Here is an 18,661-nt window from a genome sequence, read left to right on the forward strand (position 1 = left end):
GTACCTGTCTGAGGACCCACCCTTCCTCAAACCCCACCCTTTCCAGGCTCCACCCTTCAGGAATTTCCCAACCTAGAGTTGGCAACCCTATCTCCTTCCCAGCCAACCATCAACCTACCTTTCTCTGCCCCTCTGACTTCAGCTTTCCATCTCCTCCCCCTTCCCTGCAGCCTCTACCTGGGAAAAGTACAGTCTTTCTCCATAGTGGGGACCAAAGCAACTCACATCATACTCCTCTCCCCCCTTTGATCTGCACAACAACCCTGTAAGGTAGGTTAAAGTCTGTGAGTGGTCTGAAATCACCCACTCAGCTTCCACAGCAGGAACCTGGGTCTGGCAGACCCTGCTCTGAAGCGCTGCTATGTCACACTGGCTGTCATGGGGGGGCCACCTCAGCAGGGTATAATGAGACAGGGCCCACCATTTTCTCCAGGGGAACTGATCTCTACCATCTGGAGAGCAGTTGTAATTCTGAGTGATCTCCAGACCTCACCTGGAGATTGGCAACAATGGTTCCCCAGGAAGAACAGTACAGTCTTTCTCTGCAATGGGGACCAAAGCAGCTTACATCATTCTCTCCCCGTTTTGATCTGAAGTGCTAACTGCTATGCCACACTGGCTGTCCTATTTGAGAGCCAGTTTGGAGTAGTGGTTAAGAGCACAGACTCTAATCTGGGAGAACCGGGTTTGATTCCCCACTCCTCCTCCACATGCAGCTGCTTTTGTGACTTTGGGTCAGTCAGTCATAAGTCCTTTCAGAGCTGTTCTCTCAAGAGCTCTCTCAGCCCCACCTAACTCATGGTGTTGTGGGGAAGGGAAAGGGATCCAATCTCTTCTTCTAGAGGGGCTGCTGTAGGTGAACAGGAGCAAGCAGCCAGGCCTAGTTCATCAAGTCACCCAGAGGGTGCTGCTAGGTCTCAGGTAGCCAACCTCCAGGCGGAGCCTGAAGATCATCTGGTGTCACAACTGAACTGCAGACAACAGATCTCTCTCCCCTTGGATAAAACAACTGCTTTGGAGGGTGGACTCCATGGCATTCTATTCAGCTGAGGTCTCTCCCCTCCCCAAACTCTGGCTTCCGTAGACTCCACCATAAAATCTCCAGGAATTTCCCAATCTGGATCTGGCAACCCTATTCAGGACTGGCCCCAATGAGTTTTCTCTCAAAGGCCAAAATAGGCCTCGAAGGGGCTTCCCCCCCCCGCCACCTTTTACTGACAGAACCAAGTTTGGTTGCCTAGCAACAGCCACTGAAGGGAAAGTGAGTCTAGCAGCAGGAGGAGGTGAAGCGTCTTCCTCAGGAGAGACAGCCGTTTTGGCAAGTGGCCAGGCTGGCAGTGGGCAGGGGAGAGGAGTGGACCCAGCCCCCAGCCAATGGCACACGAGTACTCTTGAGTGGCGGTTGATGGGCCGGTAGCTGATGGAGCACACAACACAGCCAATGGGAGAGCTGGAAAGTGCCAATACGTTAGATTTTTATATATATCAGATAGTCCACTTTCCTCCCCAGCTGGGACTCAAAGCATCCTTCTCCCCTCCACCATTTCACCACAACCCCCCTGTGAGGTAGGTCCAGCTGAGAGTTTACGACAAGCCAGAGGTCACCCAGCGAGCTGCCATGGCAGAACAGGGGGTGGGGTTTCAAGCCCAGGTCACCCACGGAGTCCTAGTTTGCCACTCTGTCTGCTGTACCATGCTGGCCCTCGGGGAGGGACATTTCCTAATAATGGCCCATTTCTTCCAAAGAACCAGCGAATGTGCAGGGGGCTGGGAGGGGGCGGGCAAAGCTTTTGGAAGGAGAGAACCGCCTCCGGCAGAAGTCTGTGAAAGGCAGCAACCATCGGGGAGACCGAGGGTCCGCTAGCAGGGCCGGTTCCACGGGAGCGACTGGAGCTCTGATACAGGTTGCTCACTAGCACCACCACCCCCCAATCCAGAAAACTGGCATCCCGAGGCACCGCTTGGTCCAGGAGAGGATAAAGGAGGGGGAGGAAACAACCTTTTCTAAGTGCCAAGAGGGTGATGTTCTGCCTTGTCCCAGAGGGTGAATAAGGGAAACCTTAAAATAAGGATAGGTCGAGGTGGGCCAGCCGTATTTGGTCAGAAGCAACAGAACTAAGTGAGAGAGTCCAACGGCACCTTTAAGACCGACAGAGTTTTGTTCAAGATGTGAGCTTTTGTGTGCAGGCTGAGGAAGTGTTGCAGGCACACGAAAGCTCACGTCTTGAATAAAACTCTGTCGGTCTTAAAGGTGCCGTTGGACTCTTAAAATAAGCAGAAAATAAGTTGGCTTCAGAGGCAAGCATCTACCGGACGCAGACCTAGCCCAGTCGTCCCTCGAACAGAACCATAGAGCCATAGAATGTTAGAGTTGGAAGGGATCTTGCAGGTCATCTAGTCCAGCCCCCTCCTGCACTCTGCAGGAGCAGAGTCGTGGGGTGTCTTTGAATACGCAGCCTGGTCTTTAATAGCCCCCAGACACCCCACCCCCAGGGATTGCTGTTCTTCCACAAACCCCCGATCCCACCAAGCCTGCCAAAGAAGCGCAGCAACTTCCCTGACGTTTATTCTTTGCCCTTCTAGAGTCCCCCTTCCTCATTCACGGTGGATTCAAGTACGGGGGGGGGGGGCAATTCCAGTCAGTCAGGAAGTGGATTGCAGGATATGATGACATTTGACTCTTAAGAGCAAAGAGGAAGCTCACGATGGATTCCGAACAAGTAACTTCAAAGACCGGCCGGATCAAGCCGCGCTTCCAGCAGGGCCCCGGCTGGGTGGCATATTTTGGGTGAAAGAAAGAGAAGGGCCGAGACCTTGTAGCTGTGTTGATCCAGGGGAAAGTGCTGCCCTCATGTCACTAGGAGCAAGGATGGTTCTCCGGCCTCTTCCTCAGTGGGTGCAGAGGCCAGCTGGCGGAGCCGAAACTGAGCCGCCACTTCAAGGGCTTGTGCCGATCTGACCATACAGGGTCAAGGAGATGACCGTGGCAGCCAGCTGCAGGACAGGAGAAGAGACAGAACAGCGTGGTTGGACATGGGGCCACCTGGGACCACCGGCCACTCACCGACACAAAGACTCCATTGGCTGTTTTTCTTCCTCCCCCCCCCCATGGCAGAGCCTGGCAACTGGTCTGCCTCACACACGACTCAGGGGGCAACCCTAAACCCCCACCCACCCACCCCCACTCGTGGGCAGAGCCGCTGCAGCTCCATGAATCTTCCCGTGTAGAATCTGGAAACATTCCAGAGGAATCTGAGGGTTCTAAACATGCCCACGCCTCCCTGGCTCATCTTGTAGGATGGAAGCTGGGCTTGAAAACATTCACACAGACTGGCTGCAAACTGCCGGGATCTGCGGGGGGGGGTCCCTGCAGGGACAGAACTCTTCCCGCCCCCTCCTGCTGCTTGGTCCCTGCCCAGAATGCCCCAGACGGATTTGACTTTAGGGGGTGCGTCAGTTGCATCAGTTCCCTGCCCCCCCAGCAAGCAGAGCAAAGCTTTATGTTCACATCGCTGTAGCCATTACAATCGACGGGGGGGGGGGGAGCAAAACAAAACACGGCCCTTCCTCTTGAACATTTACCTTATTAGCTGCTTTAATTTAAAAAAATGGGAACCAACTGCTTCTTGGGGATGTGACTGCGTATAGCTGGCTTCTGCTTCAAACCTGCAGAACTTTCCCCAGAGCTAGACTCTGGACAGGAAAAAGCACCTCTGGACTGGACAGGTGTTCGCTGAGTGAGTGTGAGCCAGCTCACAGTTTTTTCACCTCCGGCTCACACATTTGTGTCTTCGCTCAGGAAGGAGGGCTCCGGAGCAAACTAATTTATGCAGCCGAATCGCTTGCTCACAACTTTAATGCCAGGAGCTCACCAAGTAGGATTTTTGCTCACAAGACTCCACAGCTTAGAGGGAGCCCCGGACTGGACACAGAGAGGCAGCTTTTGAGCACAGCCCCATGAACCTCCCTCACTGTCCTGACCACCCGGAGGGCAAACTCCTTGGACTGTCAGGGCCAGGGCTCATGCCGCCTTTCCCAGCTCCTCTCCCTGGATAGCGTCAGCAGGACTCCGCTCTTTCTCAGCACGCTTTGCAGGACAGGAGGGTCTTGTGCAATAAAGCCTGGAAAACAGGGCCGGCTGGAGGAGGATGTCCTTGCAGTTCGGAATGCTCAAAGAGCCATGTGGAGCAGCAAATTACAGTAGGCGTAACAGTCATAAATAGTACAGGAAAGGGGACCCAAAATGGGCCTGATAAAAGCAGCCAAGGGATGCGTGGAACAGTTTCTTCTGGGTCTTTGACGAGGACGCTGGAACGTGATCAAAGCCCAGCCCCACTCAGAGCTCATTGTGGGAAATGCAGGAATAGCGTTGCTACCAACCAGGCAACCCAGGGAAATCAAACAGCTGTGGATACGAGCCACCAGCGAACGCTTACCTCGAGAACCCCAGTCCCTAGACAGACCGCTCCGACAATCTTCCTGTTGCTTTTGAGGAACTCCTGGATTATTCGCAGGCATCCCTAGAGGAGAGTCCAGAGGCATGATGCTGCACGGGGGGGGGGGGGGTTTGAGGGGGGGGGGGGGGGGGGGGGGGGGGATTGAGATGTGGGGCTCTTCCCCCCTCGTACCAATTCTAGGTTAAGCAGAATCCACCCAGATGTCTCGACTTTCATAGGTCTCTGGCACAACCACATTTAGAACACCTGTTCTCTCTCTCTCTCTCTCTCTCTCTCTCTCTCTCTCTCTCTCTCTCTCTCTCTCTCTCAGAGTGGGAGAAAGAGCCAAAGATGGCACCCAAGATGATCAAGGAGTTGGAGCCCCTTTCCTAGAAGGAAAGGCGGAAGCACCTGAGACTGACCAGTTTGGGGCGGGGAAACAATACGGGGGCATGAGGGAGGTTTATAAAATCATGCATTGGGTGGAGAAAGTGGACAGAGAGAACTTTTCCGTCTCCTCCTGTAATACGAGAGCTGACCCAGCTGTGCTCTGAGAAGGAGCAGGAGAGGGGTGAGTGTTTTTCTTTTTCTTTCTTTTACTTGCTCCATAAACAGCTTTCTAAAGACTTGAGAAATAAAAAAAGACTCATTTAGGAAATGGAAGGGGGGCCTTATAACCAAGGATGAATTCCAACATCACCAGTGCTTGTAGAGAGAAAGTTAGGAAAGCTAAAGCTTAGGCTAGCGAGAGACGCTAAAAACAACAAAAAAGGGTTCATGTTCAGTGGTTAAGTGCGTGGTTTGGTGTAGTGGTTAAGTGCACGGACTCTAATCTGGGAGAATCGAGTTTGATTTCCCCACTCCTCCACTTGCACCTGGCTGGGTGACCTTGGGCAAGCCTAGTTCTGATAAGAGCTGTCCTTGAAAAGGGGCAGTTTCTGTCAAGAGCTCTCTCCGCCCCACCTACCTCACAGCCAGGTTGTTTGTTGTGGGGAGGGGAAGGGACTCTGAGACTCCTTCGGGTAGTGAAGGGCGGCAGGGTATAGATCCAATCTCTTCTCTCTTCTTCAAAGTAAGAAAAGGATCAAGGACATGGTAGGCCCATTGTGGGGACAGGAAAGTGAAATTGTAACAGGTGATGAAGAGAGGGCAGAACTGCTCAATTCCTACTTTTCCTCAGTCTTCTCTTGCGAGGGAAACGGTGCCCAGGGAGTCGCAGCCTAGGATCGGCATAGGGGTAGTACATAAACACCTAGCTTCTTCAAATGAAACGAAGTCCTCAGGGCCAGATGAGCTGCATCCAAGGGTACTAAAAGAACTCATGGATGTAATTTCTGAGCCTCTGTCCATTATTTTTGGAGAACAGGTGAAGTGCCGGAAGACTGGAGGCGGGCAAATGTTGTCCCCATCTTCAAGAAGGGGGAAAAGGCGGATCTGGGTAACTACTGACCCGTCAGCTGGACGTCTATACCTGGGAAACTTTTAGAACAATTAATCAAACAGAAGAACAAATTCAGAGTCCAGTCGGGCACCTTTAAGACCAACCAAGGTTTATTCAAGGTAGGAGCTTTCATGTGCAAAGCACACTTTTTTCAAATACAGTGGAATGGGATGCAAGGTTCAAACAGACAGTCCTTGAGCCTTTAGAAAGGATGGCTGTGATTAGACCTCACCTATAGTTTTGGGCACCACAATTTAAGAAGGATGTAGACAAGCTGGAATGTGTCCAGAGGAGAGCAACAAAGACAGTGAGAGGTCTGGAGACCGAGTCCTATGAGGACAGGTGGAAGGAGCTGGGTGTGTTTAGCCTGGAGAGGAGACGACTGAGAGGGGATAGGATAACCATCTTCAAGTCCTTGAAGGGCTGTCCTATAGAGGATGGTGCGGAGTTGTTTTCTGTTGCCCCAGAAGGTCGGACCAGAACCAACAGGTTGAAATTAAATCAGAAGAGTTTTTGGCTAAACATGAGGAAGAACTTCCTGACAGAGCGGCTCCTCAGTGGAACCGGCTTCCTCCTTGGGAGGCGGTGGGCTCTCCTCCTCTGGAGGTTTTCAGACAGAGGCTAGATGGCCCCCTCTGACAGCCATGTGGATTCTGTGAACTTGGGCAGATCACGAGAAGGGAGGGCAGGGAGGGTCGCAGCCTCAGGGCTTAGTTCTCGTGGCCCTTTCTTACACGCCCTGGGAAATGCTGGTCACCACGTTGGGGTCAGGAAGCAATCCTGGAGGGTTTTTTTGTCATCTGGGTGTGGAACAGGGGTCACTGAGGGTCTCCTGCCTTGTGCAGGCATTGGATTAGATGACCCTGGAGGTCCCTTCCAACTCTATGATTCTAAGTACTTTCTTACTCAACAAGTAATCAAAGTGTGGATTTCGCTGCCATTGGAGGTAGTCATGGCCATGATGAGCACAGATGGCTTAAAAGAAGACCAGATAAAACCAATGGAGGAATGACCTGTCAGTGGCTGCTTGTCATGGGGACTAAAAGGAACCTCCACATTCAGAAGCAGTCAGCCTCTGAATCTCAGTCCTGGGAGGCACATCAGGCCTTGGCCTCTGTGTCCTCTTTGCTGGCCCTCCGGAGGAACTGGGTGGCCCATGTGAGGCAGGATGCTGGACTAGAGGGACCCTCCCTGGTCTGATCCAGCAGGGCTCTTCAGATGTTCTTATAAGGGGAAGGTCTCAGCTTGTACGCCCTGTTGTTGGCCCTCCAGAGGAACTGGTTGTCAAGTCCTGGAGGAGATGTCTGTCAGTGGCTTCTAACCATGGTGACTGAAGGGAACCTCCGTGCTAAGAGGCAGTCGACCTCTGAATCCCAGAGCCAGGAGGCAACATCAGGGGCAGGCCTCGGCCTCTCTGCCCTGTGGTTGGCCCTCCAGAGGGACTGGCTGGCCCCTGTGTGAGACGGGAGGCTGGACTAGAGGGACCCTCCCTGGTCTGACCCAGCAGGGCTCTTCTGGCGTCCTTCTCAGGGGAAGGCCTCGGCCTCTCTGCCCTGTGGTTGGCCCTCCAGAGGGACTGGCTGGCCCCTGTGTGAGACGGGAGGCTGGACTAGAGGGACCCTCCCTGGTCTGACCCAGCAGGGCTCTTCTGGCGTCCTTCTCAGGGGAAGGCCTCGGCCTCTCTGCCCTGTGGTTGGCCCTCCAGAGGGACTGGCTGGCCCCTGTGTGAGACGGGAGGCTGGACTAGAGGGACCCTCCCTGGTCTGACCCAGCAGGGCTCTTCTGGCGTCCTTCTCAGGGGAAGGCCTCGGCCTCTCTGCCCTGTGGTTGGCCCTCCAGAGGGACTGGCTGGCCCCTGTGTGAGACGGGAGGCTGGACTAGAGGGACCCTCCCTGGTCTGACCCAGCAGGGCTCTTCTGGCGTCCTTCTCAGGGGAAGGCCTCGGCCTCTCTGCCCTGTGGTTGGCCCTCCAGAGGGACTGGCTGGCCCCTGTGTGAGACGGGAGGCTGGACTAGAGGGACCCTCCCTGGTCTGACCCAGCAGGGCTCTTCTGGCGTCCTTCTCAGGGGAAGGCCTCGGCCTCTCTGCCCTGTGGTTGGCCCTCCAGAGGGACTGGCTGGCCCCTGTGTGAGACGGGAGGCTGGACTAGAGGGACCCTCCCTGGTCTGACCCAGCAGGGCTCTTCTGGCGTCCTTCTCAGGGGAAGGCCTCGGCCTCTCTGCCCTGTGGTTGGCCCTCCAGAGGGACTGGCTGGCCCCTGTGTGAGACGGGAGGCTGGACTAGAGGGACCCTCCCTGGTCTGACCCAGCAGGGCTCTTCTGGCGTCCTTCTCAGGGGAAGGCCTCGGCCTCTCTGCCCTGTGGTTGGCCCTCCAGAGGGACTGGCTGGCCCCTGTGTGAGACGGGAGGCTGGACTAGAGGGACCCTCCCTGGTCTGACCCAGCAGGGCTCTTCTGGCGTCCTTCTCAGGGGAAGGCCTCGGCCTCTCTGCCCTGTGGTTGGCCCTCCAGAGGGACTGGCTGGCCCCTGTGTGAGACGGGAGGCTGGACTAGAGGGACCCTCCCTGGTCTGACCCAGCAGGGCTCTTCTGGCGTCCTTCTCAGGGGAAGGCCTCGGCCTCCCTGCCCTGTTGTCGGCCTACTTTCTTGCATCTCCCCCATCCCTTGTTTGCCTGCAAAATAAATACTCCGCACAATCCCTAACAAAAATGCCCCCTTCAAATATTTAATCCATCCCACCCCCCACATTGTAGCACGTGGGTGGATGGCTTCAATTAAAAAACCCTACAACTTTTAGTACAGAAGTTTCCTGTTCTCACCAAAGAATAGGTCACCTCAGGTCCTCTGTTGCCAGAGAACAGTCCACCCTTACGTTGCCTCGCCTCGCTGTTCCTGGACATAGGAATTTCAATCTTGTTCATGTTTTATGTCACAGGAGCCTCATTTAGGTTACCTGTCTCACGGTTAACACAGTTATTCCAGAGGGTAGCTGCATTAGCCTTTTGCAACAAAATGAAACAGGCGCCCAGTGGCACCTAAAAAGACTAAAAAAATCTGTTCAAGAGAAAGGTTATGAGCACCACCGATTAACACAAAACCAAGTTACCTGCTTAAGGTGGTCTATGTCGTCATCATAGCATGATTTACCATTTCGGCAGCACGAGGCAGGGTAGTCATACCAGACCTTAAGGCGTTGGAAGGCGGAATTGTCAAAGTCTGTATAGTTGTGGAATCCGCAGCACTCCAGCTAGAAGAAAGATCCACCATGCGAGTGGCTCCCATTTTATGTCACCAGCCCTGGAGAGGCTGGGCGGCGGCGGCCGGCAAGGAGGCCACCTTCTCCTAGCGGTTCTGTGAAGATCTTCCCTGCAGCAGAGGAGCACTTGGGCATGGCTGACTGCCAACATCTTCAGTGGCTCCAGCCGCCGCGGGGAATGTATTTATCACTGGTTTCCTGCTCTCCAAAGCCAGTTAAAACCACTATCAATATACGAAGTTAAAATACAATATGCCAACAATAGCATCCAAATCAAGCATCCATAATACAAACTTCCATCCACTGTATGGAAGGAGGTGTGCAGATGGAGGCTGGCTTCAGATTTGGGGGGGGGCGCTGGGCAGCTGCTACTCCACAGGGTACACTGATGCCAGCCCGGGTGCCAGTGTGTGGTGCTGCCAAGGGCATGAATCAGGGTTGGGGGGAGCTGGCCATCCCTCTGCCAATAGTCCCCCCCCCCCCCCGTCTCCAGCTGCTCTGAGCTGTTTGCACAAGAAGACACTTTGTGCATGGTGACCACTGGACTTGCCACAGGCAAATTGTGTTTAACCAGATACCATGCAGTTGTGGACAAGTTTACATTGGGACCACACAGCGTAGTGTTCAGACAAGAATAAAAGAACATGAGGAGATTGGAGGAGGAGATTGGATTTATACCCCCACCCTTCACTCGGAGCCTCAGAGCCTCAGAGCGGCTTACAAACTCCTTTCCCTTCCCCTCCCCATAACAGACACCCTGTGAGGTGGGTGGGGCTGAGAGAACTCTGACACAAACTGCTCTTTCAGGAACAGCTGTGCCAGAGCTTGTGACTGACCCAAGGTCACATCAGCAGGTGCAAGCGGAGGGAATCAAACCCGGTTCTCCCAGATTAGAGTCCGTGCACTTAACATGAAAGACACTGCAGACCTAACCCAGACCCTAACCCTAACCTGAAAGATCAGCAGTAGCTGAACATAGCCTGACTTAAACAGGACACAGTATTTTGTTCCAAGACACTGAAAGGGCTGGACAACACTTCCAATTGCCATGTCAGATTACACAGGGAAGCCATTGGAATCCATAAACATAAACACCATTTCAACAGAAAAGAAGAAAGTTTAAAAATAAATAGGGCATGGTTTCCTGTCCTGAAAAACACAAAAGGCTCTACGTCGGACAGTAGCACTACAGATAAGATTAGAATTTCAACAGCCAATCCACATACAAAAGAACCTCCTCAGGAAACAATCCATATGCAAAAGAACCTCCTCAGGAAAGCTCCTCCATTAGCATGTTCATAGCCTAGGGAACTCCTACAAGATAATGACTCAGCCCTACCTTCTGGAGTAGATATAAATTACCTGCCTACCATTTTCTTCTCACCTTGACACAGAGAGTATTCCATCTTTCTGTGTTTATACCTATGAGGATGCCAGTCACAGTTACTGGTGAAACGTCAGATTCTACAGTGCCAAGACCACGGCCAGACAACCTGGAAAATCTACAGCAACTAATGAACTCCGGCTGTAAAAGCCTTCGACAACATAGAGACAATTCTGTTGCAAGACCTGTTTCAGTCTGACGATTGGAAGGCCCTCTCTCTTTCTCTCTCTCTTTCTCTCTCTCTCTCTCTCTCTCTCTCTCTCTCTCTCTCTCTCTCTCTCTCTCTCCCCTCCCCCGCTGCGCTCTCTCTCTCTCTCTCTCTTTCTCTCTCTCCTCCCCCCACCCCCAAATCAGAGTACTAGGTATCAGGGAACGGAATGAACTGCCGGCAGTCATTATTCACACTGCTCTTTTGCTATGCTAATAAACACAGCCAATGGAGTGTTTTCAGTTTGTTTCCCATTCGTTTGGAAGTGAAGGCACATCCCCCATTAAATCGGAAAACTAGCTCCTTCGGCCGCTTGAATGACACCAAACTGGCCGGCCACAGGAAGGAGGAGACTGGCACCTTCCTGCCTACATTCAGCATGTCCTGGGACTGGACAGAGTGTGACTTCCAGATTCCTTCAACAGCTCCGCTGCAGAAGCAAGGCTTAGGAGGGAGCCTACTTCTTCTTCCGATGTGGTCAGAATCCAGAGTTTGCCACTTCAGTTACCTCCTTCATTGTGGCGTCCCAGACGGCTGTGATGTCCTCTTCCTGTCCATAGTCCTCTTTTAAAGTCTTCAAGGCCCACGTCTTTAAATGTGCAACAAATACATCTGCCTGGACACAAGAGGCAGACCAGTAAGCAACCAGTTCCGCCACACCCCCCCCCCCCAATGTTCCCTCTCTTTTCTTACCTCCCATTTCTGACTTCCCATTCCTCAGGGAGAAAGGCAGGTTGAGAAACAGACATTGGAACCGAAAAGCAAAAGATGGCAAAACAACACTAGAGTTTGTGTGCAAATATCACTGCGCCAAATGAGCAAATATTCTAAAATGATGGTACGTTCTAAGGAAACTCTAAAAATGCTGTTTTTCTTTCTGCTCTCCTTTGTTTGGTTCTGTTTTTGCTTCTCCCTGTCTCAGCTTCCGGAGAGATGCACCCCTTTGGTCTGTCTCTCCACTTTCTGCAAGTAAATGAAAACACCCTGTTTGCAGAGCATTTTGCCAGACTCTGCAGCAAGTGACAACGGTGCTTTAGCCTTGCTCCTGTTTACACTCCTTGGGGAAGTAAATATAGCCAATTGTTAATGGTTTAAAGGACAGTGTGTGTGTGTGTGTGTGTGTGTGTGTGTGTGTGTGTGGCCTGTAGGTCACCTTGAGCCCCGCTGGGCTGGAAAGGCACTTAAGAAACTTTATTTAATAAAGCCCTGAGGATTCAAAGGAGACAACCCCAGATTTTTGTCATGAGGTGATTTTACCATTCAGGTTTGGAAGGAAAAGAAGACGTGGGGGTCTGAACCGAAGTGGCCCCCCGGTGCCCATTTGCTGGCATTTCTGCTGGCTGAATGCCAACTCCCACCCCAGGGGTCCTGCTGCCCAGCTTTCTTGTCCCCAGGGACCCCCGTGCTCCCCCAGCGCCCACACGCAGCTCTCCTCCCCCCTCCCAGCCAGAGAGTTTCCAAGTGAGGCGTTGGACGCCTGGAGCGGGGCGGTTACGTCCTGCCGCTGCCTCCCCTGCAACCGTGCTGGCATTCCCCACCCACCGTCAGACCGCCTCTCCTTGCAAAACCTGGATTGCAGAAGCCAGCACACGGCTGTTGCTTCAGGGCCCGTGCCAGTAGCCACATTGACTCACCGTCGTGGAGAAAGCCAGGACCGCGGACGCCAGTTCCGCTAGGAAGAGGGCCGCCATGAGCAGAGAGACCTGGAAACAGAGAGACAGCAGCGTGTCCACAGCCAGCCGTGGAAGCAGAGGAAGGAGTCTGCCACGTTGGCCACAGGAGGTGGGTGGGAGGGTGGACGGCCCCTCAGAGGATGGCTGGGTCCACCGCAAGGACAGGGAAACTGGGAGATGGGCCAAGTGCCCTCTGCTGGGGTTGGCAAAAGGGGTGCCCCCGTTTTGGCTACCCAAGTGTCTAGGCGCTTCTTGCTTACGTCAAGGCTCCCCACCCTTCCGGGTGGCCACCACGTGTCTTGAGAAAGAGGTGGGGCTTTTGCCCAGCGAGCTCCCTCATTGGCCACTGGAGATCTGATTGCCTGTGGACTTCCGGTTGATGGTGGCACGCTAACGGACCTATCGCCCGGACCTCCCAGGGGAAGGTCTGTTCTCTGGCTGAGGGAGGGGGTGTGCAGGCTCGCTAACCCCCCCAGGGACCCGATGAAGGGGCCCTGGCTAGGGAGCTCTCAAGAGGCAGCCTCGCTCCGATGGTTCCTCAAGCTGTGAGACCGAACGGTGCTAGTGATGCTGACCAGAGCAAACGCAGGAGATCCAGCGATTAAAATGAAGTTAAAAGCGGGGTCGGAAGACCAGCAATGAACGTGAGTCGACTTAAAGGCGAATTTAAGACTAAAAGATAGCTCCTCACCCTATTGCACTGAACGGGGAAAAGGCGAGCGGGGGGAGGGACGCCTCCCTCATGCACAAACTTTTTAAGCAAGGGGGGGGAGCAGAAGAAAACGCGGAAAAAACTGTCTGGAGGCAGTTACCCGAGTGAGTTGAAGCGCTCAAGTGCATATTCAGAGACTTTTGAAAAGTCAGAAAATGTAAACAAGCAATAAAGATGGCGGGGAAGAAGGACAAAGAAAGACTTTTGAAAGCGAAAGGACTGGATAGTCCTAAACGGGAAGTTACCAGTGAGACGGCGAAAGCTGTAGCAGAGTACATGCGCCCTCTGCTGGAACAGCTGAATAACTTCAAAGAACAGATGTCAAAAGTAACACAAAGCATAACTGCAACACAAGCCCAAATTGGTGATGTGACACAAATCATGAAGCAGGATGTTGAGAAGATAAAGGAGGTGGCTATAACTATGCAAAAAGTAAAGAAGAAGGTACAAAAGCTTGAAGAGAAGACAACCTCTTTGGAAGATCAAATGCTACAAGTACAAATGGAAAAGGCCAGCATGGTTCTTTGCTTCCAGGGCACGCCGGAAAAACCAGGTGAGAATCTTAAAGAAGTTATGAGCGAACTGCTAGCCCCAGTGACAGAAATGAAAACAGAACTGTTGGCAAATGAAATGGATTTGGTCTATAGATCATATTCAGGATATATAAAAAAGAACAATCTGCCTGGGGAAATAGTTGTGAGATTCTCGAAGAGGCATGTGAGGGATGCAATCCTGAAAGCGGTTTCTGGAGCTCCCCTGAAAGTAGGAGAAAGTGCTATCAGAACGCTGAAGAATATTCCATCTGAAGTCAGACAGCGGAGAAAGAAGTACAAGGAGCTGGTGCTTTTTCTTCAGACAAATTCAATTGGATACAAATGGTTATTTCCAGAGGGAGTCACTTTCAAGATCAAAGATAAAAAAGAAAAGATTGACTCTGAGACAAAAGCCAAAAAGTTTTTAAAGGCTCAGCTGGGAAGATCAGAGGACGAGAAGAAGAAGAGAAGAAGAAGAGAAGAGATTGGATTTATACCCCGCCCTTCACTTGGAGTCTCAGAGCGGCTTACAAACTCCTTTCCCTTCCCCTCCCCACAACAGACACCCTGTGAGGTGGGTGGGGCTGAGAGAACTCTGACACAAACTGCTCTTTTTCAAGGACAGCTGTGCCAGAGCTTGTGACTGACCCAAGGTCACGTCAGCAGGTGCAAGTGGAGGAGTGGGGAATCAAACCCGGTTCTCCCAGATTAGAGTCCGCACACTTAACCACTACACCAAACTGGAAAGAAGGGGATAGCAAGTCTAGTGGCGAGCTGGACTCTGGTTCTTCCGGAGAGGACTCTCTGGCTGAAAAGGGGGCAGCTGCCCCAAAAAGTCCTTACAAGCTACGAAAAAGACGGGGAACAGAGAAGTAGAGGCTGAAGGACTCTGATTTGTGCCTTGGAAAACGATGAAAAGGGATGACTGGGTGTGTGTGTTATCTTTAGACAGGGAAGGTGTAATAGTTAAAGAAAAGGGAAAGTACTATCAAGGATTGACTTTTATGTTTAAACGAAGGGAAGATTTAATGTAACTAAGCCAATGAAGATCTCCTCTCTTGGGTTTTTAGGCAGTGTGGGTATCTTTTCTTTATCCCGTATATGTAGTACCCCTTCCTGTTTTTTCTGGGGTAGTTTTTTGTAGTTTGAAAAAATAATAAAAAATCCCCTCCGGAGGCTTAAAAAAAGAGAGAGATTTGATTGGCTGTGCAGATTTTTATTTTTATTTAAATGTTGCTTTGGCAGCAGGTGTGACCGCAGCACCCTAACCCTAACCCTCTTCTGGACACGCTCGTGAACAACCAGAACACCCAGATCCCTTTCACGTGTGCTGCTGTCAAGCCAAGTCCCTCCCATTCTATATCTGTGCCTTTGATTTTTTGTACCTAAGTGTAGGGCTTTGCACTTCTCTCTACTGAAATTCGCGGGGACCCTTCCAGAAACACTCCTGTCTGGAAAGGGGGTCAGGTGTGGCCACGCCTGAGCCCTCTAGCTGAGTGGACCCACAGGACATCCAGACACCAGCCCACCCCGGCCTTTCTTCAGCCCACCTACCATCCCCAGCAGGCATTTTCTTTCTCTCGCGGCCCCCCAGCATCCCATGAAGCCCGCCAGGGCCGAGAAAGAGCCGGCAGCGATGCACAGGTAGTGCGCGTGGGCCACCCGCTGGGCCAGTGGTGGCGCTCCCACGTCCAGGACCTCTGCCACGGGGCCTCGATGATTCAGGCTCAGCCAGATGCCAATGTGCAGCATCGCCAGACCTCCCAGCTGGGCAGAGAAAGGAGAGAACAGAAAAGGGCACATCTACGCCAGGAAGGCCAAATGCGGCCATGCGGCCTTGGTTTTCATACGGTCACGAAAATATTTCCTCCCCCCCCCCCCCCGCCCTAGCAGGAACAGCCCTTTCCTTCCTTTTGAGGGTGGAATTGCATGTTATGCTGAAAGACGGGTTCTTCCTGAACGGGGAGGGGAGAACCCCATGGATTGTGCTGGTCTGGTCCCCTTGGAGGAAAGCAGGGAGAGAGAGAGAGACGCCCAGGATCCAGAAAAAAACACTGCGTGTTAATTGAGATCAGCGTCCTATCTGAATCGTGATATGCTTAAGACTTGTTGTCTAACTTTTATGAAAATGAGAGCTTTGGCACCTCTATAATATCTCCTGAAGAAGATTCATTTTTTGAAACGTTGGTAAATAATCCGGAGACAACGTTGTACCTTGGTTTATAAATTCTATTAAGTTGTGTATCATATTGTAATGCTTCAGAGCACAATACATGTACAACAATTCTTATAAGTCTTATGACTGTTGATTGCGGGTCAGACTATCACGACTGTTGGCTTTATATAGGGGTAGAAATGAGACAGGCCATCTGCAGGTTGCCATGAAAGCATTTGCAGGGGAGGGGTAGCGGCTTGCCTTGAGAAGTGCCACCCCACCCCCACCCCAGAAGATTTTTCTCTCAGGAGCAGAAACACACCTCCTCCCTTTTGCACCGACCAGTTCTGTTTGGCAGAGGTGCATCTCCCCCAACCACCACCCCGGGCTAAGATAAACACGATGGTGTCCCTTGCAACGGCTGCCATCTTAAAGACATTCTAAAATGCCGTGAGGGTCCTGTAAGGACCGGCCCTGCAGTGCGGTGCTCGTCTTTCCCTCCCACGCTGTTCCAAGCACCAAAGCAGCCATGGAGGGGGGGGGGACCGGTTCCCCGCATGGCTGTTCCCACAGGAGGAGAGGAGGGCCACGCTGCGGCATTCTAGTTAGGGGGTGGCAGTGTCCTCATGGGGGCCACCGGGCGGCTGCTGTCACCTGCCGTTTGGCCCTCCATTTGCATAAAAGAGGGCTGGGAGGGACCCCCGTCCCAAAAAGAAGGGCTCCGACGGCTTTTGACCCACCCGCCCGTCAGTGCAGAAGAGAAAGTGGAGGAGAAGCATTTGCCATGGTAGACGGGGTCATTGGAAGCGTGGCCTGCTTGGGGGTTCTGAAAGGACGCACCCTCCCCCCCCCCCCGGTGCCGCGGCACCCCTGGTCTGGCTGAAGGGTTCAGTCCCCTCTCCCTGGCCCAGGCAGCCAGGGGTGCATCTCACAGGCCCTCACCCGCGTCTTTTCCTGCGCTGCTCTTGCCGCGGAACTTGTGTCCTGCTGTGCCACGACCAGAGACGACAGCAGTGGGAGGCTTGTGTGGGGACGGGATGCAGTGCTCCCTCTAAGCTGCGTTAGTTGTGAGCCAGCGCAGTTTTTTAGCCTCCGGCTCACACATTTTTTGTCTCAGCTCAGGGAGGATGAGCTCCAGAGCAGACTAATTTATACAGTAGCCAAATCTCTCGCTCACAACTGTAATGCCACTAGCTCACAAAGTAGATTTTTTTTTGCTCACAAGCAGGGGTCATTTCGTAGAAAAAGAGGTGCAGGAGCTCATTAGCATAGCTCATTAGCATAACCTATTTGCATATGCCACACACCCCTGAAGTCACCGGAAGCGTGTCAGAAGGCAGCACCCACCGCTCAGGCTCCACTGGACTCTTTTGGATTGCTAGCTATTGGGGGGGGGAACGTGCAGATCTGTCCTCACAGAGGAGGGAGAGCTTGTGCCTGAATAAAACTTGGTCTGAAAGGTGCCACTGGACTGTTTTGGACCGGGGGCCGGAGCTCCGCTCCTGTGTGCTCCTGCAGGAAATGACTCCTGCTCACAAGACTCCGCAGCTTAGAGGGAGCATTGGAGGGGAGCTCAGGCTGGGGAGGGGGGGGCTCCGGAAGCTGGGAGGGGCTGGATACTCCCAGTCGAGGGGCTGAAGGCCAGATTGCTCTCCCCACCCCACCCCACCCCACCTGTCTGGCCCTAGAAAACCCTCCCTGTTGTTGCTGGGTTCCTGCGGGGCACCTTCCAAGCGAGCAGTCGTGGGCGTGCGCTGTTTTCAGACTGGTGGGTGGGTGGGTGCCCACCGCTTTAAGGAGCAAATCACTGAGAAGGGCCCAAGTGATGCTCCCAGCCCTCCCTCCCTCCCTCCCCCCCCACTGGGGTGGCAAAACGGGCAGGCCTCTGCCCCTCACAGGGGGATCTCCTGGGATCACGATCGGTCTCCACCAGGTTGCAGAGGTCGATCCCCTGGAGAAAGTGGCTGCTTCAGAGGGTGGGCTCTCCGGCATTGTACCCTGCCGAGGCCCCTCCCCTCCTTCAACCCCACCCTCTTCTGGCTCCACCCCCCAAATATCCAGGCGTTTCCCAGCCGGGAGCTGCCAAACTCTCCAGCCCTGCCCGGGAAGCTGTAGGACTCGGCCTGAAGCTTCCAGTGTGTGGCGTGGGGAGGAGAAGAAGGACCGGGGGGGGGGGGAGAGGATGAGACAAGTGTTCCCTCTAAGCTGAGTTAGTGTGAGTTAGCTCACAGTTTATTAGCCTCCGGCTCACACATTTTCGTCTCGGCTCAGGAAGGAGGAGGGCTCCAGAGCAAACTGATTTATGGAGCAGCCAAATCGCTCACTCACAACTTTAATGCCGGCAGCTCACCAAGTAGAATCTTTGCTCACAGGACTCCACAGCTTAGAGGGAGCCTCCCCCCCCCCCGAGCCCCTTTGCCTGCTCCAGCCCAGCTGTGGCTGTGGGCAGCAAACGGGTGGCAGAACGTCCGGTGGAGTGGATTTTTCTCCTCTCTGCCCCGAGGCCCCCTTGGCACTACTCTTCAGCACAGGCGTTTTGGAACACGCAGCCTCTCCCCCCACCACCGTCTTGCCCCACCCTCTCATACTCACAGATGTCACCCCATTGAGCGCAAACACCACCGTCTTCAGGGAGGAGACGCAGCGCATCGTGCGGTGCCTCTGCGATGGGGAAGAAGTCAAGAGAACAGCCAGTCCTACGTTGAGTCCAGTCAGGCAGAGAGATCAAAAGAAGGTCCACAGATTGGCAAAGGCCTGGCCGGGGCAGGTGCAGTTCCTGCTCAGAGACGGGATGTAGGAAAGATCTGTGAGTGGCAGTAAATTAGCATACAAATACAATAGTTAACAAACAGGTGTGGGAAGGAG

At 53.3% G+C, this 18,661-nt stretch overlaps 1 protein-coding gene across 1 annotated transcript; it reads right to left on the reverse strand.

Moving 5' to 3' along the window:
* Nucleotides 1-2,937: 2,937 nt before the first annotated feature.
* TSPAN16 (tetraspanin 16) lies at nt 2,938-18,445 on the reverse strand. Its single transcript, XM_015405377.1, has 7 exons — nt 18,389-18,445; nt 15,196-15,408; nt 12,358-12,426; nt 11,232-11,339; nt 8,982-9,122; nt 4,437-4,520; nt 2,938-2,994 (listed from the first exon to the last, which is right to left on the reverse strand). The coding sequence occupies exons 1-7, from the start codon at nt 18,443-18,445 to the stop codon at nt 2,938-2,940; spliced, it is 729 nt and encodes a 242-aa protein (XP_015260863.1).
* Between the last annotated feature and the right edge of the window lie 216 nt (nt 18,446-18,661).

The sequence above is a fragment of the Gekko japonicus genome, unplaced genomic scaffold (genome assembly GCF_001447785.1).
Source record: "Gekko japonicus isolate JY-2015 unplaced genomic scaffold, Gekko_japonicus_V1.1 scaffold1211, whole genome shotgun sequence".
Lineage (NCBI taxonomy): Eukaryota > Metazoa > Chordata > Lepidosauria > Squamata > Gekkonidae > Gekko > Gekko japonicus.

Coding starts and splice junctions, on each gene's coding strand:
- TSPAN16 (XM_015405377.1), bottom strand. CDS start 18,445: ATGCGCTGCGTCTCCTCCCTGAAGACGGTGGTGTTTGCGCTCAATGGG. Junction 15,409..18,388: donor CGCTCAATGGGGTGACATCT/GTGAGTATGAGA, acceptor TTCTCTGCCCAG/CTGGGAGGTCTGGCGATGCT. Junction 11,340..12,357: donor TCCTGGCTTTCTCCACGACG/GTGAGTCAATGT, acceptor TCTTGTGTCCAG/GCAGATGTATTTGTTGCACA.